Here is a 27,403-nt window from a genome sequence, read left to right on the forward strand (position 1 = left end):
TTGTTGAGATAGTACATTGTTGTCATGTTGTCTGTTTTGACAAGAATGTGTTTGTGGGCTACTAGTGGTTAAAACGCTTTTAACGCTAGAAATACTGCTAGCAGTTCCAAGTGATTTATGTGAAGTAGTTTCTGTTGATTGTCCCATTGACCCTGTATGCTGTGATTGTTGAGCTGTGCTCCCCACCCAACCATGGAAGCATCTGATGTGATAATAGCTTGAGGCACTGGGTCTTGGAATGGCCGCCCTTTGTTTAAATTTATAGGGTTCCACCATTGAAGCGAGGAGTGTTTTTGGCGGTCTATCAACACTAGATCTTGAAGTTGACCCTGTGCTTGTGTCCATTGTCTTGCTAGGCACTGTTGTAAGGGCCGCATGTGCAATCTTGCATTTAGGACAATGGCTATGCATGAGGACATCATGCCTAGTAGTTTCATGACAAACTTTACAGTGTAGTGTTTGTTTGGTTGTATGCTTGATCTTACATTTTGGAACGATTGGACTCTTTGTGGACTTGGGAGTGGCAATTGCCCTTTGGGTGTTGAGAGTTGCACCCAAGTATTGTTGTATGGTTGCAGATGTGACTTTTTGTAATTTATAGAGAACCCCTGTTTGTGTAGAGTTTCTATGACGTATTGCGTGTGGCGAAGACACTGTTGTGGAGTGTTGGTTTTTATCAGCCACTCGTCTAAATATGGAAAAACATGCATGTGCTGTCTCCGTATGTGAGCGGCTACTACTGCTAGGCATTTTGTGAATACCATGGGGGCTGTCGTTATACCGAACGGTAGCACTTTGAATTGATAGTGTATGCTGTGTATTACAAACCTTAAGTATTTTCTGTGAGAAGGATGGATGGGTATGTGGAAATACTCGTCCTTGAGATCCAATGTTGTTATGTATTCCTCTTTTTCTAATAAGGGAACTACGTCTTGAAGTGTTACCATGTGGAAATGGTCTGACTTGATGAAGAGATTCAGTGTTCTGAGATCTAAGATAGGTCTTAACGTTTTGTCCTTTTTTGGAATCAGGAAATATAGTGAGTAGACGCTTGTTCCTTTTTGATGATTGGGTACGAGCTTTATTGCATGTTTTTGTAGCAGTGCTTGGACCTTTATTTGTAATATGTCTAAGTGTTGTTGAGACAGTCTGTGTGTTTTGGGTGGCACATCTGGAGGGAATGTTGTGAATTCTATGCAATAACCATGTTGGATAATTGATAGGACCCATGCGTCTGTGGTAATGTGTGTCCAGTTTTGGTAGTATGTGGTTAGCCTCCCCCTCACTGGTGACAAGTGTTGGGATGTTGTGATATTATAGTCACTGCTTGGTTTGGCTTGGTTAGGTTGATTGGAATTTTCCCCTTCCTTTTGGGAATTGTCCTCTATAGGAACCACAAAACCCTTCCCTTTGGTATTGTGATTGATAGGTGGGTCTGGTTTGAGAGGTGGAAGGCTCAGATGTTTGTTGCCGAAATCCTCCTCTGAATTGTGTTTTTTTTTTAAAGGTGCCTCTGACTTGTGGGGAATAGAGCGCGCCCATGGATTTGGCCGTGTCCGTGTCTTTTTTAATTTTTTCAATGGCTGGATCGACTTCCGGCCCAAACAACTGTTCTTGGTTAAACAGCATATTTAACACCGCTTGTTGAATCTCCGGCTTGAATCCAGAACTTCTCAGCCATGCATGTCTGCGAATGTTTACAGCCGTGTTGACAGTCCGTGCTGCCGTGTCTGCCGAGTCTAGTGCGGACCTTATCTGGTTGTTAGATATGGCCTGTCCTTCCTCCACTACTTGTTGGGCACGTTTTTGATGTTCCCTGGGCAAGTGATGTATGATGTCATGCATCTCGTCCCAGTGTGCCCTGTCGTAGCGTGCAAGTAGGGCTTGTGAATTTGCAATTTGCCATTGATTGGCTGCCTGTGATGCTACTCGCTTGCCTTCAGCGTCAAAATTTCTACTTTCTTTGTCAGGTGGTGGAGCATCTCCTGATGATTGAAAGTTTGCTCTTTTCCTTGCCGCCCCTACAACCGCTGAGTCCGGTGTGAGCTGCTGTGTTATGAACACAGGATCTGTGGGGGGGGAGGGAGGGGGGGGGAGGTTGTACTTTTTTCAACTCTAGGCGTGATAGCTCTTCCTTTTACAGGCTCCTGGAAGACCTGTTGCACATGCTTGAGCATGCCCGGGAGCATCGGCAGACTCTGATAGGAAGCGTGGGTGGATGCCAGAGTTCTAAAAAGGAAGTCATCCTCCACTGGCTCTGTGTGCATTGTGGAACGTAGCTGCCCTGGATAGTACCTGCGTATATGCAGTACTGTCTTCTGGTGGTGACGGCTTTGTTGGATAACAATCTGGACTGTGATCCGATACTGGCGCATCATATAAGTCCCATGCATCAGCATCATCCTGTGTCATCCCAGTATGACTGGGTGACTGCATTATAGGTGTTCCCACTGGTGACAGTTGTGGTGAGTGTGGTGGGGACGGTTGCGGTGAGACCATTGGTTGTGGAGATTTGTCTCTAACCACTTTTGCTTTAGGTTGCATTTCCGTCTCCTGAAATGCAAGCTTCCTTTTTGATTTGAGTGGAGGCAAAGTTTGTATTTTGCCAGTCTCTTTTTGTATATGTAATCTCCTTTGTGTATGGTCAGGTTCTTCCATACCTAACTCTTGCTTGAATCGATGTCTTTCTTTGAGTTGGCTGGAAAGTCCTTGCTCTTCTGTATAAGAGCTTCTTTTCGGCTCCGAAGCCGCTTTCTTCGGTACCGAAGTTTCTGCAATAAAAGTCTTTTTCGGTTCCGAGGAGATTTTTCGAGGTTTAGTCGATTCAATCACTCAGTGTCGAGATCGTTTGGTGCCGTACCGGAGTCGGAAGTCTTCAGCAACTCTTTGGCATTCTTCGGTGCCAATGTTTGGTCACCTTCCTTTCGGTGGGTTGAGCCATGGCCTGCTGGCAGTGGCGTCCCGATGGCCTTAAGTGTTTTTATATGAACCTGACTTTGGGATGAGGCAGGTTTACTCACGGTTCGTTGCACCGGCGAGGGCGTTCACCTTCGGATTCATCCGAGTCCGTCTCTTGGATGGAGATACTTTCCTCCTCTTGAACGTCGAGCTGTTCTTTCGGTTTCAACGCCATTTGCAGTCTTCTTGCGCGTCGATCCTGCAAGGTCTTTTTCGATCGAAACGCTCGGCAAGCTTCACAGGTAGCCTCTCTGTGTTCGGGTGACAAACACAGGTTACAGACCTGATGCTGGTCTGTATAAGGATACTTTGCGTGGCATTTAAGACAGAAGCGGAAGGGGATCCGGTCCATTAGTCTGGGACGACGGGTGTGGTCGGGCCGACCAGGTCTCGTTGAAGAGTGGAAGCCCCGAAGGGCCGCCGAAGCGGTCTTGATGTCGGTGCCGATACACTAACACTAACCCAGTACCGAGCGATAACAATACCGTCGAATTTTCGAAACTTTAGCTAACTTTTCCGATTCGAAATACTGAGCATAGAGGAACACGTCCGAACCCAATGGCGGAAAGAAAACAATCTAAGATGGAGTCGATGCCCATGCTCAATGGAGCCGAAAGGGAGGAGTCACTCGGTCCTGTGACTCGAAAAGACTTCTTCGAAGAAAAACAACTTGTAACACTCCGAGCCCAACACTAGATGGCAGGATATTGCACAGCATGTGTATCTGCAGCTACACATGCCACCGAACATTTATATATATATATATATATATATATATATATACACACACACACACACACACACACACACAGAGAAAGACAAAGAGAGGGAGGGAGAGAGAGAGAGAGAGAGAGAAAAAGCAAGAGCAGTAGAGAGAGATTGGCTGACTTCTGAGCCATTTTATTTTTTTGTAGCAATATGCATGATCCTATTTACCAGAGCGATTCAGAAAACTCTCCCTATGCAGGTCCATAATTCTTAAGTTGAGAGTGGTGAGAAGGTATTTGAGAACATCATGATATTGTATACACAATCTTACAACCAATAATTGTGAAACCACAAATAGGTTTTAATGGAAAAAGTCACTCAAAAGTGCCACAGTATCCATATACTCTGTTTTGTATAAAGATATATATGAATTTCTGAAAAAAGGTACTTTGAAAATAAATCTACAATATGCCCAAAAAAGTAAAACATAAAAAATAAATTAAAAAAAAGTAAAAAAGGGGGGGGGGGGGGGGGGAACAACACATATTTAGTTTATACCCTAAAATCAAACAAAAACTATTAAAAGGCAATCAAAAGTTAGTAGTCTTGAAATATGTGCTATGCCTTTTTGTTACAACCTGATCAAAATAGCGAATTTGAGCTCAGATTATTGGAATATGTAGTTCTGATTGAGGATGGACTGAAAGAGAGGTTCCATTTTAAATATGGAGACATTAGCAATTTCTTTTCAAAGCTGATTAAATCATACAATATAAACAACCTAAATATCTATAAGAAATCGGAACCCTTTCATACATATTCCACCTAAACATCTAGATGCAGTGCTTGCACTTCCCTGCTGAATCATCAGAATTTATTACTTTAGATCAAATTATTTCAAAACGTTTGTCAATAAAATTAGAGGTGCTCCAGTACAAATTCTTTTTGCAGTCTTTAAACCAAGTAACAGTCAAACATGCACCTAAACAGGACACCAGTGTCTTAAACACGGCATTCTAACAGAACGCCCTCTATGCCAAGACCTTGGTTTTAAAAGTTTGTTTATGTAACATTTAGAGTTCTTCTGAATTCTGTTCATCCTCTTCTAAAGAATCCTGTTTATATAGAAAGGTAAGAAGAAAAAGTGCAATGTCCATAGATGACCAATATGCAGTGTGTGAAGTCACTGCCGACCAGTATCTGCTTTCCACTAGACCTTCTCGTAACTCAAAATCAATCCTGTGCTCCAACTCCACTAGAAAAAAAAAGAAAAGTAAATCAGATTATGATGTGTAGACCCCAAACATAGATCAAAAGCATTGAATAACTATCAAATTATTTTATGTTCTAACATGTCATACGGCTAAATAAAGTGGTGAGGCTGGCTCTGTTGATGCTTTATTATGGTCAGTCATGTGGCCTGACTTGTTAAGTAGGTCTGTACCCCCATATTATCCCTTTCCTCTCTAAGTCCCACCCATTGACAAAAGGCAGAAATCTTATTCCTCAGGATTAACCATACTGAATGTTTATAAAAAAATAAACGAAAGTCCTCCATACAGTCACTTATTTTACATTTTTCATAATATTTAGCAATGCCTAGAGGTACTTCAAATTACTGGGTTTGTAAAAAGTTGAGTTAATTAAGGAATTCACAAGTAAAATAAACATTTTAATTCCAAAAAGTAAAAAAGACAACAAACAAAAAGCAGGCCAATTCAGATTTCAAAGGTGAAGATTTCTGAAGAAAGGAAATTATACTAGTACCACATGTCCACTCATGCACTGCCAAATAGGAAAAATGTAAAACCAACAGCTGAATGGAAGATTTTACCTTCTTTGCCCAAAGTCAACTAATAGACCCACTTCCACCAGTCTTCACCAGGACATAATAGACTACTCCTGTTACTGAAACACAATTTTCATGGGATTCACAAAGAATGTGAGGAGCATTTCTGGAAATCTATCCAAGTCATAGCTTTATAGAAGTACTACAAATCATAAAACATAATTGTGTGGATTATCCCCTAGGTTGAAAATGCCAATTCATTTTATGATTAATGTTTTTCTTCACCAGGATAAAGCTTCCTTGTAGAGAAATACATCCAATAAATGTAAGTGCTACCTTTCCTACACTGAAAAGTCGTGTGTGGCGTCTGTGTGTGGGGTATGTGTGTATTTTGATGGAGAATTTATTTAAATATTTTTTGTTTGCAGGCTCTTCCTTATTACCACAGGTTTCCCACCCTAGAATGTTCCCTTCCTCAATCTTAAAGAGACTATCCAGTTAAGACAAAAACGGTTGTCTTATACCCAGTCCTGCATCTCCAATAATCAACTAAAGCAAGCATTCCTGTGTGTCTGTTTGGTTGGGCTATGAGGCTATTTTGGCATAATTCACTAAATTGACCCTTTAATACTTATCCATTTATTTTGGTTGAGTGTTTGTCATACTAGTGGATCTTGGACCAAAAAGAGAAAACTTTAAGACAACAGAATTCCACAAAGCCTGATTCTGTGAATGAAGATTTGTAACTTAAATTCTGATAAGGAGTTTTAATGCACTCCCAGCTAAGATCTTAGAATGAGCTTTGAATGTGGAACTAATTATGTTTTTAGACACCAACAACCTTCTGGACTGCAGTCAATATGGGTTAAAAAAAAACCTACAGTACAGAAACTGCACTAATAGCTGCCACAGAGGAATTGAGATCTATCGTAGATGACGGTGGCAAGGCTGCATTGTCTCTACTGGACCTGTCAGCAGTGTGTGATATTGTTGACCACTCAACTTTGACTGATTGTCTCAGAAGTTTAGGGATAGGTGGCCCGGCCCTAAGATTAATAGAATCATTCCTCGCCGACAGGGTGCATCAGGTTGCCATGGACGGCTTTGTTTCAGATTATTTTTCTTTACCCTGCTGGGTGCTGCAGAGATCCTCATTAAGTCCAACTCTTTTTAATCTTTATGTTACACCTCTGGCTAAACTTATTAAAGCTTTTGGCTACTTGGCGATTTCATACACCGATGATACTCAAATACTGATATCCATTTCCAATAATCCATATGAAACCACCACTAATTTCAGTTCCTGTATGACGCAAATCGGCATCTGGATGAACAAGCCCTGTCTAAAGCTGAATTCAAGCAAAAACAGAAGTCCACCTTTTTGGGAACAACATTTCACACTGGAACCCTAAATGGTGGCCTCAGGAAATGGGATCACCTCCAATTCCAGTGCAGGCAGTTAAGAATCTGGGTAAACTCCTGGATAAAAAATACGTACTTTTCAATCCCACATCAATGCACTAGCCTTTACAACCTTCTAAGATTTAAGAACAATTAGAAAGGTTTGTAAATTCATTCCACTTGATCTTCAGAAGACAGTAGTCACTATTCTCATATTATCTAAATTAGATAACGGCAACACATTGTTCTTAGATACAAACAAGGTTCTTCAAAATGCAGCTGCCTGGCATCTGTTGAATATTCCAAAATATCAATCTGCCTCTCAGACCATTGAAAAACTGCATTGGCTTCCCGTAACAAAGAGAATAAAATTCAAAGCAATTTGCATAGCGCTTAAGGCCATACATAAGAAAGTTCCGAAATATATTCAGGACAGGTTTATAATTTAAGACTGTCTCGAAGTCTCAGATCCTCAGCAAACAATAACCTTGTGCTACCCAGGTTCAAACAGGCCTCGGGGTGACAGGAGCTTCTTTCTTAGAACAGCACAGCTCAAATTGTCTTTCCTTAAATCTAAAGAACTGCCCTGACTTGATGAGTTTCAGGAAATCCCTTAAGAACTTTTTACACAGAATCTATTTTTAAACTGATATGCCTCTTTTTCCTTCCCTGTTGGCAGTGTCAGCAAGTGCTACATAAAACTAAAACCAAATCAAATTACACTTAAATATCACTTGGATATCTAGGTGGAAATGTTTAAGAATTGGCCATATTTGCACCGGCGTTCCTCCCCATCTTGGACAAGGTAAAACAGCAATTTAAATAAAAAGACGTAGTCAACCTATGTCTATTCACCTAATACTTTCATCTTCTGAAGCACTTTTCTTTTAAAATTAATATTTGTCAGTATTTTGTAGGCTGGGTTGTCCTCTCAAATCATACAAATCACAAACACAGTGAAAGAATGTTTCAACGTGATAGCAGGTCTCTATTAAAAGCAATGGCACCTTGACACTGGGGGCTTGAAAAGTGACAAGAGTGCAAGTGCAAAGTCATCGATGTCAGACAGGAGAGCCCTCAAACCTCATCATCAAGAGACAAAACTGATACAATGATGAATGCCTGAATATCAACAGTGAGAGGAAAGCATTTTGAGGCTTGGGGATGGCAGGCCTGAACCTCCCATAGGTGGAGAAGGACAAAATTGATCCTCTTCTCTGTTCTGAATAAAGCATTCAGTGCAAGCTAAACAATTGTTCTTCCGAAGATTTCCTTTCCTGTCTCTGAGGTGGATCCCAGTCATGTCCCTCAATTCAACATCTCATGAATAAATCTCAGCCTTGTTAAATGGGCACAGACATTCTGACAGACCAGTATCCTTTTGATATCTTCAAATTAAAGGAAGTATACCTCTCAAGGACAGCAGTGGTAAAAGTAAAAGTAAAAAAAAAAAAAAAAAAAAAAAAAAAAAGCGGGGTGGAGAAAAACTGCAGGATCAGGCATCACACTCGCCAAAATACCGACACATTGTTTATTTAGTACTATTCCCCAACCCCCCTCCTCTGGAAATAATCATTCTCGTACATGTAATATTCGAAATCACTCACGTATCACACCAACAGTAACCTTAAATTCAGGAAACCTTTATTTTGTGTACTCTGGCAAGCTGCTCCTGCACAATGACTAAACTCAAGCAGTGGTACTGTTTAGCTGTAATATGTACATTTATAGAAAAACTAATAGAAACTTATTTTTGAGAACCAAAATAACTGAACATCTATATAATCAAAACCCATTTACTGGAAAATCAAATGAAAAGAAATGCAGTTTAGTGGAAAACAATACAACCAGCAAAAACAGTTAAGAAATAAGCTAAAAAAAAGTGTAGACCTCTGTGGGGAAACACTAGAGTAGAAAAAGAAGCAAGAAGGCAAAGGTAGAGGAAACAGAAAGAGTTCAAAAAAGAGAGTCTGAATATGACGAGTGTCAGGAGAGTCAGGATATAGAAAGACTCTGCAACAAAAAAGGAATAGCATGAAGGGGTGAATCAATTGATTTTATAAATGGGTGAAGAGTTTCAGAGATGTTACCCCCAAAAACAAAGGCAGACAGGGAAGAATGAGGACGGTGAGAAAATGCTAACAGGAGAACAGCACTGGAGAGAGGTAATGAAACTCGGGGTGGGAATAGCCCAGCTAAACAGTAATTTAAGAAAAAAACAGCACTAGGATGTGTGAAGGGAAGGAAGATCAAGCAAAGGTTGTACAAAAACCAACAATGACAATTCTGAAGATTAATGGCATTTACACCTTAACAGAAAGATCATGTGCAAATCACAAATAAATAAGGACTTTTTACTACCTGGCTACCAAATAGAACATTACATTCATGGTAAAAGTTTACACTGAATAATTATGGGGAAATGGAACTGGTACTCTATATGTGTTGCTATGAAATCACAAGCACTCATGTTCTGTATCTGGGCAGATCATATTTAAGTTGAGAAAGATGAAAAGCTGGAGAACTGAATTACTGCCTAAGTGTAAGGTGTTCTAAATAACAATGAAATTACAATTCCAGATGAAACCGAGGCTGATGCATACAAACAGCATTGGCACAGTGGCCGCCAACACTGAAGCACTCAGTATGAAATCTGGGGCAGGGTAACTGATTTATGTTGGCAATAAAACGTTAAAAGAGCAACAAGGAAACAGATAACAAAACAACCCCTTTTAATCATAACTATGTACTTAAGAATCCTTTACAGAAAATACTTTAGTATTTAATATAAATTTTGTATGACTAACATGTGGAGTCGAGTAAGCCAGAACTGCTGTGTGGAAAGCTCTGTGTGCCTGTAGAAGATTGATAAAATACAGCCTTCTTCTCTTCTCCATCTGCTCCGTCTTTTGTGGTCTCAGAGGATTGTAAAGTAGCTGCACTAGAACGTGCAAATCTCGAGAACAACATCCCTCCAAGGCCCTTTCCAATGCTAGCAGCACCTAGATTTAACATACAAACAAAACAAAAAGTCACAAATGAAGATGAACAACATCAAGTAAGAGGATCCGGCTACCTGATCATGACAGGACAACACAATTCACTTTAATCATAGCAATACAACAGCAAGTAACGAGTATGACTGAATGAAAGACAGAAAAGACCACAAAACAAGCTTTTAAGGAAAGTTACTAAAATAAAGAGTGTGGTATTCACATTGCCAGATGCACAGGACATATTATTGAGGGTCAAAGACAACAGGTTTTTGGTAATGGATTTTATTATTCAAACAATAAAGATCATATATATAGGGCAAACGTGCTTGATGAGCCATTATGGGCAGCACAAAAATACATTAGGGGCCCAATTCTTTAAGAATGTCACACAGGGGCCCAGTTGTATATTTGCTCACACGGAAAGCCGCTGACCTACTGCAAATTCACTTTAGTTACCCCCCTCCCTTCTTTTCCCCGCTCTGGAAAAGTATTTACTTCTACCCTTGTTTGGAGTAAATGTCCAACCTTTGCCAATGTAGAAAAAAGGCTGGAGAGGAGCTGGTGAAGAAACATAAGTGTGAGGTAGTGCACAGACACACACGTCATTCCATGCCTGAAACTATCGATTCCTGCTTACTTTCAGCCCCTTAATGTTTATTTGCTTAAAAGTGGCATAAACAGAGCCTTGGCAAAACCCAAACCTTAATATAATATGAGCCTCGACTTGAATGGAGAGGCTTTATCAAAGCTCCGACGTACTATGAATGCTGTCTTTCTTTGTCAACTACCAGCGAGGCACCAAGTGAGACTTTTATTTATCATTATTTTTTTACGCAACATGTAGATTTCTAAAGCATGCCATCCCTTGGACAAGTAGATAGGTTCTGAAATTCCACACCCCAATAAGTAAGTTGGAGCAATTTACTTAAAATACATCTTATTCACAAATTCCTGCTGAGACTATGGCTTCATACTCACATAGGAGAATTATTTTTGAAATAAAAGTCCTTTTACTGTGAAGGTGCTTAATAAAAACTCAGAAAGGAACACCAAATGATAAGCTGGCTACCATAGAATGAAAAAAGGAGACATCTTTTGATTTTTATGTAGTCAAATAAGTAAGTAATAGATAGGATAAAGGACCCCTGACACTTTTTAAGGATTTCACAAATCACCAAGGAATCCAGTGAGCATACTGAGAAATAACTTCAAAATCAAGTTCTGTTAAAAGTCAAAAACTCCAAGGAAGATACATTTTTTACTCATAAAACAGGGTGCTTTATTCCTTAATATGCAAGGTTGTCATAACATTCCATGCCCTTAAATACGTGGGGTCTTGCTTCTTTAGATTCAGATATTTGGGATATATTTGAAGAATGTGAATGAACAGAGAGGAAAACAACACCACAGTATCACCTTTCAAAGATCAAATTTTTATGTAAAAACATTGAGAAATCTATTTGTCTTTAAGTATTGAGGCACATATCCCAAACAGGCTTTGGGATTTCTGAAAGCATATGTGGCACGTGAAAATCATCAAATTTACAAACCAATCATTATAATCTCTAACTTGAGCCACAATTAAACACCTGCTGTAGGTGTAAAGGATAAATACAGAGGTATATCAGAGGACAACACAGTGCTCCTTTTTGTTTAATTACAGTAAACCAAGGACAGAGCAGAAGACTTATTAGAAGCCACAACTGACCTACGAAGAGTACAGAGGGTGCTACAAAACCTCCAGGACGGTCATATATTATAATTTGATATACAAAAAAAAAAGATTCTACATGTCTGTCTTTTGCACACTACTTTTAAAAAGTAGGAACTAAAACAGGTTTTAAAAAAGTATGCCATTTTAATTTCACAGCAGTTTTTAAACTGTTACAGACAGCTTAAGCTGTCTGTTGTCTAACAGTTCAATTTAGAGTTAGGCTTTTTGACCATCCTCGCTTATACTTCAATGGCTTTCTTCTCCATCTCAGTTCCCTGCTTACTAATTCTACTGATTTTCTTCCCTAGTATTGTGTTCATTCTACTTAAGTAGCATTTTGGTCTCACTGTGTAACTGTGTTTTATTTGGATGAATCTATGCTTCTACTATGGACGTCAAACCCTGCCTATTTCTGCATGCCCCACACGTTTCCCATCCGCTTCGTTTATTAAAATAAGAATTACCCACAACTCCTCTTGTTCATGCACCACTTTGCCACTGCATCGGAAAGCACACATCTCAAGATGGGCCCCTATTCATAAGCACGCACAGTGGCTATCCTGTGAATGTTTCTTTTAGTTTAAGCAAAATGGTCAATGTGTGCATGTATACACAATGGCCATCTTTCAATAATTTTACTTAAACTAAAAGCAGCTCCATTCTTAATAGCTTGCTGCACACATGCTCAACGGGCATCTTATGATGGCCAACTGGAGCAAAAAAAGAAGCACTGGTAAAGCCAATAGGTGTCAAGAGAGCCAATGCTTATTAGTTGCAGTACTTGCATTTATGCAGCTAATAAATGCATATTTTCGTTATTTAAACTGGATTACTTACAGTCAGAGAATCTGTTTTTTAAAACTTTTTTTAATTACTTTGTTGGATGGCCCCAAAATAGTTTTTTAATCTGATGAAAGTTTAGGCTGACCTATATACCTAGGGTCTCCACATCAGCCTAATAAGTTGAATACAAAGTTTGATAACATTGCTTAGCTCTCAATGGTCTTCTCATTTATCTGTTGAAAATGTGGTTACATCTTTATTTTTTAAGGCTTAATATAACAATGGTTTAGAATGGCTTGAGGTCAGTGAGTGCAAAGCCATTGCATGCTTTTATTATTATAAACTTTTCAACTGGTCTACTCTGCCTTCTACTCTATTTAACGAGGAGTGTGTTAAATTGAAACTGGCCCTCAAAAACGTACTAAGGAGTGTCTTATAAGTGTCTGCTTTTCAATCAAGAAAACTGATTCATAAATGTTTGTGCTCCATATTTAAGAAAAATATTTTATTGAAGCTTGTATATATATTCTTGTGTACAACCATTTAAAAATACATACAGGCAACATAGCATGTACAGTAAGCTAGTTTAGAAGAGCGATCAATATTGTAAAATGCTGCCTAAGGATTTAGACATGCTCTACACTGAGTGAAAGTTTTTTTACAGTAGCTGTAATACCACATTAGAACAACAGTTGGATAAAATGTAGTAAAACAGTGACAAAACTAACAGAGCAAAACATGGGGAATCAAAGTGATGGTAGACACAAGGCAAGCGCAAATTATACACAGGGGTGCTAATGAAATCTGATGATCATTAGAGTGAATATGGGCATATTGCAATATCTTGCATCAGTGGTGAATCCTCACTGTTGATCATATGTGGAGCGGATGGCCTAGATAGAGGCCAGTGGCAGTAGGCTGCTGAGGAATCTAGGTGCAGGCAAAGAGGTGCATGGTCAGGGTAAAGCCAGATGAAAACCAAAGGACAGCCAGATAAATATAGTTAATCTTTCACATACTCATGTAAGATAGAGTGGGGCCCTCTGAGTTCTTTGTTCATGCTGAGAAATGCCTCCAACTCCATTATCCGTGCAAGGCACTCACACCAGTATCCTCGCATCCTCTCACACATCCATCACCACCAATCTCTCTACTCTTATCTTCTTTATTCCCTTCTCCTCTCACTCAGAACATTATAAAACTGCTGAACCCTTCATCCAAACCTTTTGCAAAACTGCCCCTTTCCAGTAGGTCACAATGTTCCTATTGTTTCATTTATCTCCATTCCTGAAATTGAGCTGCTAATAGTGCCAATCTTTTGGTCTGGATGTTGATCAGTAGGGCATTAAAATTGTAGATTTCAAAATGTGCCCGATTGGACTAAAATCCAAGTACTACAAATCTCATCCTTAATCTTTTCACAACATTGTTGACACTCATCCGAAACTAATACCCATCCTCAACAGTACTTTCAAAGTTACGTTTAATCAGAAACCGTTTCCCCAAAAATTGGCATAGTACTCAATGAGGCCTATAAATGACATCAAATGACTTTTGTCCTGCAGAGAGGGAGTTAATTTTATAGCCTTCAGAAACTGTTTTAGGTTTGACTGCTCCTGCTGATAACGTTTAACCTGAGTATCCAATTTCACCATCAACAAACACTTTCCATTTTTCTTTTCTTAACGTTGGCCCCGACTCAGCTAAACTGTCTAAGGCCTGCCTAAGTGTTTTATTTTGGCCTTTCGCAGTCTCGCCAGTATGTCATCTTGAAAATAAATTAGGTTGTTAATCCCTTGAAATCTTTTGTCATCTTTCTTTGAAACACAGTTGTAGGTGAAGATGGTCGAAAGGCATCCACATTAACTCAATTGTGCCTTATAGTGTTTGAATAAACCCTGTATGGGATTAAGAAACTTTGTACAAATTACTTTTTCAGTTGTAACACGGTAAACCCCCCCCCCCCCTAAGAATTAAGATGAGCTCACTAATATTTGGCAGAGAAAGTTGTCTATGACAATGTTATGATTTAGATTGCCTAGGTCTATGCAGAATCTTGGGCTTTTCTGTGATTACAATAGGTACAAAATCCAACTACATGCCACATCTCTTCAAATTCCTCATGCATACATTAAAACCTTTACACAACACTAGACCACCACACCTCAACAACCACCTCAGATTTCAGAAAAGACACCTCCGCTCAGCCAGACTCCTACTTGCACATATCACATGCATATCCAGCACCAGAACACGCAGTAGTGGCTTCTTCCCTGCCCCAAAAGCTTGGAACGGCTTGCCCCTGAAACATCTGTGCTGCCTCTAAAATACTTGATTTGGGCAAGAAGCTGAAGACCTGGCTCTTCAACTAGGTGAGTCTGTGGATCTGCCTAGACTGCTCCTGCGTCAGCAGGATACCTTCCAAGGTGACAGCGTGCCTTACTGATAAACACAACAATAATAGGATCGCCACACACTACACGTGTCATGCTTATGTTCATCCTCCCTCAAAACGTGGTGGATGTTCACTGCACTATAAGACAAGTGCATTACAGTCACAGCACTGCATATAACAGTGGATGGGATACACATCACATTGTCACTGAGTACTTTGGACCGGATTATGATCTTGGTGAAAGGGATACTCCATCACAAACGTGACGGATATCCCACCCGTCATTTTACAAGTTCCATAGGATATAATGGAACTTGTAATACGGCAGACGGGATATCCGTTACATTTGTGATGGAGTATCTCATCCGCCAAGGTCATAATCAGGTCCTTAGTGTGCCAGAAATGAACGTCCTTAGTAGTTTACGACATGCTCTTTAGGGAATTAGGACGGTGTTCCCCAGCATGTACACATTAGTTTCAAAGGTAGATGTGGTCACTCAGTTTGGGGAATCTAGGCATTGAGGCATCCGTGGACACCCCACCATCTCACATCTACAAACCGGAAGGATTGGATTTAGCACAGGTAAGTGTGCTAAAGGAGCATGAAAGACTTCTTCCTGAGCCTCATGTGGCTCTCATGGTACTGTTAGTAAAGGATCACGTGGCATCCGTTCAGTAACACTCAGAACGTTGAGGAAAGCAGATACCTGACAGGTAGTAAAAACATTGTCAAAGTTATTTTTTTTCACTTGTGAAGCTTGTTGAGCCACCAACTGTCAATTTGTCTGGCCATGTATTGTGGCAGTATGCAAGTTGTTTGGTGACTGGATAAGATGTGGCTTGATTGGTGAATCCGTCCTGTCATATGAACGTAATGGCAGAGACATGTTGAAATAAGTGCACTGGTGTAGTGGACTGGGCCTGTGGCTGGCAGTATGAAAGTCTTGTGGGTGGTGCGTCAATGGCATGTGAATGGCTCAAAGTGGCTGGTGCCTTGTCGTGGCTTTATGGCTCACCTTCAGTACTCCTGGTTTCAGTATTCTGATGCTATGATCAGTACTCGCTATCTGAAGCTAGCACCTCTGGAGATGTCAAAACCAACTTGTGTAAATTAGTGGTTTCACTTCAAAGGTACTAACAATCCCTCCATTTTTAAAAATATATTTTTTCAGAACTGAACACCCAAAGGTGTTCAGGGTGGTTTACCTTGCATTGATCCTTTTTTATTCCAATACCCTGCAAATTCTGTTTTGCGTAATGGCTAAGATCACTCCTTTATTTCCGTATTGTGATGGAAATTTCTTGAGTCTGCTGCAATTCACAATTTGCCAATGACATAGCATTCCCACAGGTCTCCTCATAAAAACTAAACCCAATTTTTGTGGGTGGACCTAGCACCTGTCTTAGGAAAGCGGGCAACATGAAACATGAACACAGCAAATGTTTCCACTGAAAACCACCCTGCTTTCCCAATGTGGGTGGCTGTGTATTTTGGGGTTTGTCTGTGCCACCACCCAGGAAAACCTACAAAACGCACATTTCTGAGGACTTCCACATAGAGTTTTAGGGCGTTTGGTGTCCCTGTCTCTTGGCCCACCCACATAAGTGTGGTACTGTTATAGGAATGTTGGAATTCTGAGTGGAAGGAAATTTGTGGGTTACTGCAGATTCCATAACTTTCCATCCAGGACTGAGTAAAATGAGTGGTTTTAGCTAAAGCGGAGGTTTGCTAGGGCTTCTGGGTAAAATCCCCTGGAAAGAGCCAAACAAGTCACACCACCCTGAACTTTCCCAGGTGTCTGGTTTTCATAGATTCGCAGGTTTAGTTGTTTCTCTAGGTGCCAGCTGAGCGAAGGACCGAAGTCCACAGCAAACCACAAAACAAAAAAGTTTTCACTTGAAAAGGTGAATGATTCCATGTTGCGTTTTTGGCCCTTTTCTATCACAAGGACTAGTCCCACCCACAAAAGTGAGGTACCATTTTTATTAGAACCCTGGTAGTAAGACATTTGTGGCTCACCCCAGATTCAAGAACTTTCCATCACAAAAATGTGAGCAAAATGTGTGTAGCCAATGTTTGTGGTTTTCGAGGGCTTCCTGGTTAAAATACCTCATTAGAACCACAGGAGTAACACCACCCTGAACACTTGTGGTTGTCTAGTTTTCACAAATGTCTGGGTACAGGAGGATTTTCTAAGCTGCAGCTATGCTAAAGCCCAAAATCCACAGCTACTCATGGAAACAAACACATGAATCCTGTGGGGTGAAATAGGACGCCTCCAGGTTGCGTTTTGAGGTGTACTCAGGTGTTGGGCCCACTCAGATCAGTGTGGTACCATTTGTATCGGGTGAGGTGTGGGAACACAAAATATTACATTTGTTATTACCAATTGGATTTCTTTGCATTTGTGTCGTCCAAATGTAAGTCAGTGTGAAAGAAAGAAGACAAACATTTTAGTGTAGGTATCCACAAATTCAGAGATGGACAAACAAAGATTGCTCCTAAACTCAGTATCTGGTGTACATTTCAGAAATATACAGGTTTCCATCATATCCATTTTTAGGTCGATGTATGTCAGACAGCAAAGCTGTTTGGTTTGCTAATGACATCTTGAGAACATTCTGAAAGCTTCCCTGGGAATTAATGAATTATGAATATTGCTTACGATTGGTTTGGTGTTTTGTAATTTCTTGCTTTCGATTTGATAGGTTTATTTGTTTTATGCTGTCCAGCTTGAGTTCATCTCTCCAGCGGAGCATAACTATTTACTGTATTCTTGCACAAGTGCTGACTTTCTGTAAGCAGGTATATAAATCCTGTTCTTATCTTGTCACAATTGCTGCGCATCCAAAGACAGTGGCAAATGTGAGGCTCTGTCTTCTGAGGGAGCTTGCATTTTACTTTTCTTTCTCTAACTTCAAACTGAGCGGATTTATTTGACAATCTTGCTGTGAAAGGAAAGGCTTTTGTTCTAGCAGGCAATAAAATGTAAATGTCGGTAAATGAAGTGCGCACATATTTCAAAATATATTGGAATTAAGAAAGCACAAATTAAGATTTTTTTTTTGTAATTCTGAAGTGTGGTGGAAACAAATATTTTAATACAATCAAAACAAATCAATACACTAGGTGACAAAATTTCCATACATTTTTGTTTGTGTACTGTATACTTATATCAGTAAAACTGTATGTCTCTACAAATGTAATGGTCATTCGAACTGAAAATGTGTTGTCTGTAATGAAATGAAAATAAATTGTATAAAGCGCGTGTATACCGAAGGGTGTCATGGCGCTAAGCTACAAATAGATGCAGGAGAAATGAAGTAAAAACTGTGAATCAGAGATTAAAAAGCTAAGTCGAAAGCTTTTTCCTAAAGCCATGAAGAGATGAACAATTCCTAAAGTCAGCAGGAAGAGAATTCCATAGTTTGAAGTTGCATGGACAAAGCAATGGCCGACTCAACGGACCTTCTTAAAGTGAGGGACTACCAGGTTAGGAGCCTGTGAGGATATTAGAGGTCTAGCGGGTACATGCCATCAAAATTTATCTTTTAAGAATTGTGGGCCTGTACCATGGAGGGCTTTAAATGCAATACATTGCACTTTAAAGTGGATATGCTTATGTACCGGAAGACAATGCAGCTGTACCAAGGCCTCAGAAGCGGAATGATATTTAGGGATTTCTAAGAGAATAATCCAATTTAGAGATATTAAGTCTAGTCACAACTAATTTCCTTAATTCTAGAGGAATGAAAGGGAGAACCTTTGTAAGAGTTTTCAAGGCAAGGAAACAAGAAGATATAAAAAAAAATCATTTGTTTAGCGAATTAAAGTGTCTCGTCAAAAATGACACTAAGATTTCTGACCTTGGATATAGGGGCCGGAAGGTAGCTTAATTCAGGGGGCAATCAGTCAGCAGCCCTGAAAGATTTGTTATTCCCCAACAACAAAGCCTCAGTTTTACTTGAATTTAATGGCAGTGCCCTACCACACTATGTATACTCCACATTACGCCAACTCCACTCTACACCAATCTACTCTACAACACGCCACTCTAATATATGCCACCTACTCTATGCCCCCCACTCCATTCTACAACACTCAACTCTATGACATGCCTCTCCACTCTATGACAACCCTCTATAATACAATCCTTTACACGACTCCGTTCTATGACACTTTACTTCTCTCTATTCTTCTTCACGCCCCTCCACTCTGTGCAACTCCACTCTACAACACTCCACTCTGTGTCACTCTGTGTCACTCTATGCAACTCCCTCTTCTCTATAACACACTACTACACTCTACTCCACCCCACTCTATGACAATCTACTACACTCTATGCCACAACACTCCACTGCAAGCAAGTCACCATTCCATTTTCCCTCGCTGTACTCCACTCTATGCCACTTAACTTTAGGACACACTACTCCTCTCTATGCCCCCACATCACTCTACATCCCTACAGGCTGTTCCACAACACACCGCTCCATGACACTCCCCTCCCCTCTTTGCAACTAACTTTCAGCCATGCTGAAAAGCAGCCACGCTGGTGTACAACATGGCTTAAACACATTGGCAGCGCCAATAGCTCTTGCACAGGTGAGACCTACTGGCTTTGCAAATAGCTTGTTTATCTTTATATTTTACCATACGAATTGCTCTATACGCAGTGAAAAACCATTGTAACACGCAGCTCAATTGTTTGCCCTGGGTACCTCAATTTCTAGGGGAAACTGTGAACCCTGTCTATCCCTACCAGAAGAGACTAGTGGTCGTACTGGGGAACTGCTTTTGTATATCTGGCATCATGACAAGAAGTTGTAGATGAAAGCTGTCACAAATAGTTATTTCCTACCTATTTTTCATATTTTAACACTGACATTCATTAGGAAAACCTTGATGGAGCTACACAATTCACTGCTTGATTAATTTATAATTTTGTCTACTTTTCAAAAATGTATGGCTTTCCAACATCACCCATGGATTTCACACGTGTCTCCTCCACAAACAGGAAGTAGGATGAACATATGAAAATTCAGAAAAATTAGCTACCTTTTAAAAAAAAAAGGCAAATCTGTGGAAAAAAACAAAGTGAAAATACATTTTTTTTAAAAATACAGCTCTGCATGCTCCTGAATGCTGGGAAGATGCTGATTTCAGTACAGCAAACCTTTCGTTGACACCATTTTTAGGGTGTGTGTGTGTACACACACACACACACACACACACACCTCTTTCACAGGGCATCTTTTCCCTTATTTTGTTTTTTAAACCACCAAAATTTAGCTACATTTTAGCTTTTTTCTCAGGCTCCTCCAGGTGGAATCCACAAATCCTGGATATCTTTAGTATCCCCATGATTATTGGGGGAAAAAAGATGCAAATTTGGCATGGACACCTTATGTGGAAAAAAGAAGTTTGAGGACTTAGGGAGAACTACCCACATATTCAATTAAGGGGCTAAAGAAGGATTTTTTTGGTGCCCATGACCTTTTGTTTTTTTTGCCTCTGCATTGTTCTATTAATTGGACACCACACTGGCACATCTCCAAAGGTTTCCATAAACTAGGCACAGTCATCCACTGAATTTCCTAATCTTTGTGACTGGGTGTAGAATTTAAAACTCGTCATGGCAATGTTTGTATCTTTTGCAAATCAGATCTGTAGTTTAATTCCGCTTCTATGTACACATCAGACACCTGGAGATTTAAATATGGATTGGTCATCTTTTCCAAGGCCAAAGTTCTTTTCCTAGCAAGACGAGATCCATTCAGTGAGTGGAGATCTCAGTGGTGCTAGGAACATATGAGGCTGTATTGTAGTACTTGCTTCTATTGTCAAAACTGGAAGATTTCAAATAGTGTTTTGAGTGTTGGGTAAATCTGTTAAATAATTTGAGAGACTAAAGTAACAGAATTTATGTTGAATTTAATGAAGAATGTTTCAACTATTTCCAGAAAACAGTCAAACACAGTATCAGGATCTTCTGTTCCTTATAAGCAAATCCCTAGCACTGCTTTCCGCTCACACCCAGACTGGGTTCTGCTAGGTCCCCAGTTGTCAGCTAACACACATGGACAATGCAAGCTGCTAGTTAAAAAAAATACCTGCGAAATCCCTATTATAGGTATGCCATGGGCATTTTCAATTTCCTGCTTTAAACACATGTGAGAAACTACTAGCCCCTCACTGAAAACTCGACTAGGCTACTAGTACGTCTTTCTGACTATCATCACATTGCAGCAGTATTACCCAGTATTGCTACTTATGCCAAACTGCAACCTGTGCACAGTATCAGCATAGTACTTCCTCACTAAAAGCATGACTTGGGTAGTGTCAGCCCGCTTGCTAAAAGTATAGTCAAGATCTTTACTGTGTGGATATATGGGGAGCTTTTATAAAATAAGCTACTTAGCTGTAACTGTGGGACTCCAAATTTGGCACTTTCACAAAGTCACATAGGTGAATCATTCTCAGTCACCGAGTGGAAACCCATAAGAAACTTTATAAGAGCAGTATAAGGCAGTTACATTTGTAAAGGCCATAAGGAGTGCCCCCTTTGATAGCACAGCCACTTCATTCCAAAGGGCCCAAACGTTGGCCAATAAGATGAGTGCCCTATAACTCAACCCTCCTAGAGGCTGTCACATCTCAGATTTTATGGCATAAAAGTGGAAATAGCAAATCATGGAAGCAGTGTCTAAGGTGAGCCTCTATTAAATTGGAGCGTGGGTTGCAAGTGAATCTATGAAAGATACAAACGAACCACAGTTACTCATTTTCTCTACTGCATTGGATTTTTCAAAGCTTCACACTCGCAGTATTAACATTTCAGTTCATTATGTACATTAAGTATGGCGTGGTAAAATAAGCAGGCTCACCTTATTTGAATATATGACCGGGAATGCTCCACTGCTGCATCTGTGTGAGAAACTGCTTCCACATAAGTGTCTCAGGAAGGTTTCTGCTCTTTCTCGTTGTTCCTTTGAAAATGTTACTCCTAATCAGAGTGCTGATGAAGTAGCCATGCTTCTCGCAGAATGACCACCGACTGTCCTTTGTGTGACAAAAGGAATTTAGAAGTTCCTGATTTTGTTACTAAAAACGTTGGTGCTGAAAAAGGCACGGGAAGCTCGTTGGATCTTTAATGTTTATTTTTGTCGACATAGGATTTGAGACACCTTTTGACAGCCACTGGGCTTGTTGGATTTAGGAAGAGTCTTAGGGTTTAGTGGTTCATTGAGGTGGAATTTAGGTGAACAAATGTTGGGCTTAGTCCTTAGTATGACCTTGTCTTTTTTTAAATTGCCAGAAAGGCTCTGTGAAGGTAAAGTCCTGGATCTCACTAACTCTTCTTGCCAATGATATGGCACACAGGATGCACTTTTCTCAGTTAAGAACTTTAAGGTTGCTGTGTGAAATGGCTCAAATGGAGCAGTCAATTTGCGAAATAAATGTGTTCAGCTCCTAGGCCACTGGCGATGTTCTAGATGGTGTTAACACTTTAAATGATACTTCAGAAAATATGACTAACTACTCTGTGTGACAGGATGAAGACTGCTTTATCAGTGTTAATTTTAAACACAAAATAGCTGCCAGGTGAATGTTGTATGAGCTGTGCTTAAGTCCCGCTTTCTCTAGTCCTAGAAGATATGGGAGTATCAGATGGGCTTGATTATGAAAGGGATGGAGTCCATTAGTGTGAAACCACACACAATCTTTAGCAGTCTATGTCTTATTTATTGATACAGCCCTGGCTTGGGTAAGGATGTCTTTACAGTTTTGCAGGATATTTAACTGTCCAGATTCATGGTGCTCAGAATCAGGGCACTAATTTGAGCGATTGTGGGTTGGGATGACCTCAGCAGCTAGAAAAAAGATCCACTGTCTGCTCTAGCAGAAAGGGTGGTTCTTACATTAGTCACAGCAGGTCTGAAAACCAGTATGCTTACTAGGAGCTATTAGAATAAATCTATAGGGTTCTCTTTTCATTTTAGCTATTCATTTGGGTAGGAGAGGAATTGCCAAAAAGGCGAAGACAAACATCTTGTACCATCCTATTAAAAAGGCATTCCACTAGGGTGGCACTTGTAGATGTCTGCTTATGTAAGAGCAGCATTTCCTGTTGTTCTTTGTTGTGAATAGGTCTGTCCTTGATTTTTCCTAAGTCTGCAATATTTCATTTAGCAGTGTCCTTGAATTCCCACTCGTGACAATCCTGCAACATTCGGCTGAAGTAATCTGCCTGACTTTTGCTTTTGCCTGGAAGATGTTCCACTGTGAGAGTTATCCAGTTGTAAATCACCTAATGTCAATGTGTCTGTTAACAGAATTTGAGAAGGTGCTCCACCGTGTTTGATCATATAGCATATTGTGGTGGTATTGTACATTCAGACCTACACTTTCGAGTTATACTGGAGAATGGATTGCAGTGCTCTCTTGACTGCTCGGAGTTCAAACATATTTATACGGAGGCATTTTTTATCATGACATCAAGAGACATCTTGGAGTTGTGCTCTCTGTTCTTCAATTGACACATTTGTGTTAACTACTAGCTGGCATCTTAGTGAATGAATTTAATGTCAGAACCTATACTGTCCATCACCGGAAACAGCCTTTACCACTCAGCTGAGTATTCGTGCCTCTATCATGTTTGGTAAAATATATCTATCTACATAGCCTTAAGTCACTTCCTTCTTAGATATTTCATTTTTAAGTGACTCATTGGGATCTGGATTTTTTCTCAGGTTAGCTGTTTTCTTGTGATAGATATATATATATACACACACACACACAAACATTTTGACTTAAAAAAACAAAGACTATAGGGATATTATAGTTGTGTGCATATTGTAAATATACAATACCATAAAAATTCACCTGCTGTAAGAGTTATTTCAAGTAAATATAACTCGTGGTCTAAGGTAACTATAACTTGCATCCCTGCAATGCACATTTCTTTTATGAATAATTTTACAACAAATTTTACAGTGATATTATCAATGATGTTATAAAAGATGTCATGAGTGCTGTAATATCTGGGGTAAAGGGCAGGAGTTATTGTAATTTTAGGGCACGAGTTATAGTTACTTGAAATAACTCGAGCTAAAACGGAAGAATTTCTATGGTTTGTACGTTTAAAATGTGTGCCTAACTATAACGTCGCTGAAGCATTTCCTCACTACATATATATATGGAAAATGTCACTTACCCAGTGTACATCTGTTCGTGGCATTAGTCGCTGCAGATTCACATGCTGTGCACATCTCGCCATCTGGTGTTGGGCTCGGAGTGTTACAAGTTGTTTTTCTTCGAAGAAGTCTTTTCGAGTCACGAGATCGAGGGACTCCTCCCATTTCGACTCCATTGCGCATGGGGGTGTCGACTCCATCTTAGATTGTTTTCCCCGCAGAGGGTGAGGTAGGAGTTGTGTATACTAGTAATAGTGCCCATGCAATGGAGTGAATAGGTATGTACCTAATGTAGTTTAAAGTTATGTATTTACAAATTTACACATTTACAAATTTACAAATGTTCAAGATCAACTTCTGAACGGCTACAGGCTCCCGGGGAGGCGGGTGGGCGCATGTGAATCTGCAGCGACTAATGCCACGAACAGATGTACACTGGGTAAGTAACATTTTCCGTTCGAAGGCATGTGTAGCTGCAGATACACATACTGTGCATAGACTAGTAAGCAGTTATCTCCCCAAAAGCGGTGGTTCAGCCTGTAGGAGTTGAAGTTGTTTGAAACAATGTTCGTAGTACTGCTTGACCTACTGTGGCTTGTTGTGCCGTTAACACATCTACACAGTAGTGTTTGGTAAATGTATGAGGCGTAGACCATGTAGCTGCCTTACATATTTCGGTCATTGGAATATTTCCTAGAAAGGCCATGGTAGCACCTTTCTTTCTGGTTGAGTGTGCCTTTGGTGTAATAGGCAGTTCTCTTTTTGCTTTAAGATAACAGGTTTGAATGCACTTAACTATCCATCTAGCAATGCCTTGTTTAGAAATTGGATTTCCTGTATGAGGTTTTTGAAAGGCAATAAATAATTGTTTTGTTTTTCGAATACGTTTTGTTCTGTCAATGTAGTACATTAACGCTCTTTTGATGTCTAATGTATGTAGTGCTCTTTCAGCTACAGAATCTGGCTGTGGAAAGAACACTGGTAATTCTACTGTTTGATTTAAGTGGAACGGTGATATGACTTTTGGTAAAAAAGTTGGATTTGTTCGTAGAACTACTTTATGCTTGTGTATCTGAATAAATGGTTCTTGTATGGTAAATGCTTGAATCTCACTTACTCTTCTTAGAGATGTGATGGCAATCAAAAATGCAACTTTCCATGCTAAGTATTGCATTTCACAAGAGTGCATGGGCTCAAAAGGTGGACCCATGAGTCGTGTTAAGACAATGTTGAGGTTCCATGAAGGAACTGGTGGTGTTCTTGGTGGTATAATTCTCTTTAGACCTTCCATAAATGCTTTTATGACTGGTATTCTAAATAGAGAAGTTGAGTGCGTAATTTGCAGGTAAGCTGAAATTGCTGTAAGATGTATTTTAATGGAAGAAAAAGCTAGCTTTGATTTTTGCAAATGTAGTAAGTATCCTACGATGTCTTTGGCAGATGCGTGTAAGGGTTGAATTTGATTATTATGGCAGTAATAAACAAATCTTTTCCACTTATTTGCATAGCAATGTCTAGTTGTAGGTTTTCTAGCTTGTTTTATGACCTCCATACATTCCTGTGTAAGGTCTAAATGTCCGAACTCTAGGACTTCAGGAGCCAGATTGCTAGATTCAGCGATGCTGGATTTGGGTGTCTGATCTGTTGTTTGTGTTGCGTTAACAGATCTGGTATGTTTGGTAGTTTGACATGAGGCACTACTGAGAGGTCTAGTAGTGTTGTGTACCAAGGTTGCCTTGCCCATGTTGGTGCTATTAGTATGAGTTTGAGTTTGTTTTGACTCAGCTTGTTTACTAGATATGGAAGGAGTGGGAGAGGGGGAAAGCGTAAGCAAATATCCCTGACCAACTCATCCATAACGCATTGCCCTGAGACTGATCTTGTGGGTACCTGGATGCGAAGTTTTGGCATTTTGCGTTTTCCTTTGTTGCAAATAGATCTATTTGTGGTGTTCCCCAACTCTGGAAGTAAATGTTTAGTATTTGGGGGTGAATCTCCCATTCGTGGATCTGTTGGTGATCCCGAGAGAGATTATCTGCTAACTGATTCTGAATTCCTGGAATAAATTGTGCTATTAGGCGAATGTGGTTGTGAATCGCTCAATGACATATTTTCTGTGTCAGGAGACACAACTGCGTTGAGTGTGTCCCTCCCTGTTTGTTTAGGTAATACATCGTTGTCATGTTGTCTGTTTTGACAAGAATGTGTTTGTGGCTTATTATGGGTTGAAAAGCTTTGAGCGCTAGAAATACTGCCAATAGTTCTAAGTGATTTATGTGAAACTGTTTTTGCTGAGTGTCCCATTGTCCTTGGATGCTGTGTTGATTGAGGTGTGCTCCCAACCCTATCATGGAGGCATCTGTGGTTATTACATATTGTGGCACTGGGTCTTGGAAAGGCCGCCCTTAGTTTAAATTTATACTGTTCCACCATTGAAGCGAGATGTATGTTTGGCGGTCTATCAACACCAGATCTAGAAGTTGACCCTGTGACCATTGTGATGCTAGGCACTGTTGTAAGGGCCGCATGTGTAACCTTGCATTTGGGACAATGGCTATGCATGAGGACATCATGCCTAGGAGTTTCATCACTGTTTTGACTTGTATTTTTTGTTTTGGATACATGGTCTGTATTAAATGGTGAAATGCCTGAACCCTTTGTGGGCTTGGCGTGGCAATCCCTTTTGCTGTGTTGATTGTCGCCCCTAAGTATTGCTGTGTTTGACACGGCAGAAGGTGTGACTTTGTGTAGTTGATTGAGAAACCTAGTTTGTGGAGGGTTTCTATGACATACTTTGTGTGTTGTGAACACCGTTCTAGCGTGTTTCTTTTGATTAACCAATCGTCTAGGTACGGGAACACATGTATTTGCTGCCTTCTGATATGTGCAGCTACGACTGCTAGGCATTTTGTAAAAACTCTTGGCGCAGTTGTTATTCCGAACGGCAACACCTTGAATTGGTAGTGTACCCCTTGGAATACAAATCTTAAGTACTTTCTGTGTGAAGGATGTATCGGTATATGGAAATATGCATCCTTTAGGTCTAGTGTTGTCATGTAGTCTTGTTGTTTGAGCAGTGGGATTACGTCTTGTAATGTCACCATGTGAAAGTGATCTGATTTGATGTAGGTATTTAATGTTCTGAGATCTAATATAGGTCTCAGACTCTTGTCTTTTTTGGGTAGGAGAAAGTACAGAGAGTAAACTCCTGTTCCTTTCTGTTGGTTTGGTACTAATTCTATTGCTTCTTTCTGTAGCAACGCCTGAACTTCTAGTCCTAGAATATCTATATGTTGTTTTGACATATTGTGTGTTTTCGGTGGGACGTTTGGAGGGAATTTGAGAAATTCTATGCAATAACCATGCTGGATAATTGCCAGTACCCAAGTATCTGTTGTTATTTCCTCCCAATGCTTGTAAAACTTGCTTAGTCTCCCCCCCCACAGGTGTTATGTGTTGGGGAT

General features: G+C 40.0%; 1 protein-coding gene across 4 annotated transcripts in view; it reads right to left on the reverse strand.

Moving 5' to 3' along the window:
* Positions 1 to 4,006: 4,006 nt before the first annotated feature.
* The window catches only part of DDHD1 (DDHD domain containing 1), a 464,003-nt gene continuing 440,606 nt past the window's right edge, over positions 4,007 to 27,403 (reverse strand). For 2 of the 4 annotated variants that reach the window (XM_069208549.1, XM_069208547.1), the window contains 2 exons: positions 9,664 to 9,858; positions 4,007 to 4,921 (listed from right to left, as the gene is read on the reverse strand). In XM_069208549.1, the coding sequence (XP_069064650.1) occupies positions 4,740 to 4,921; positions 9,664 to 9,858 (377 nt within the window). In that variant the 3' untranslated portion in view covers positions 4,007 to 4,739. The remainder of the gene's footprint in view (positions 4,922 to 9,663; positions 9,859 to 27,403) is intronic. The other 2 variants (XM_069208550.1, XM_069208548.1) reach the window with 2 other exon arrangements.

This window comes from Pleurodeles waltl, chromosome 9, assembly GCF_031143425.1.
Source record: "Pleurodeles waltl isolate 20211129_DDA chromosome 9, aPleWal1.hap1.20221129, whole genome shotgun sequence".
Taxonomy (NCBI): Eukaryota; Metazoa; Chordata; class Amphibia; order Caudata; family Salamandridae; genus Pleurodeles; species Pleurodeles waltl.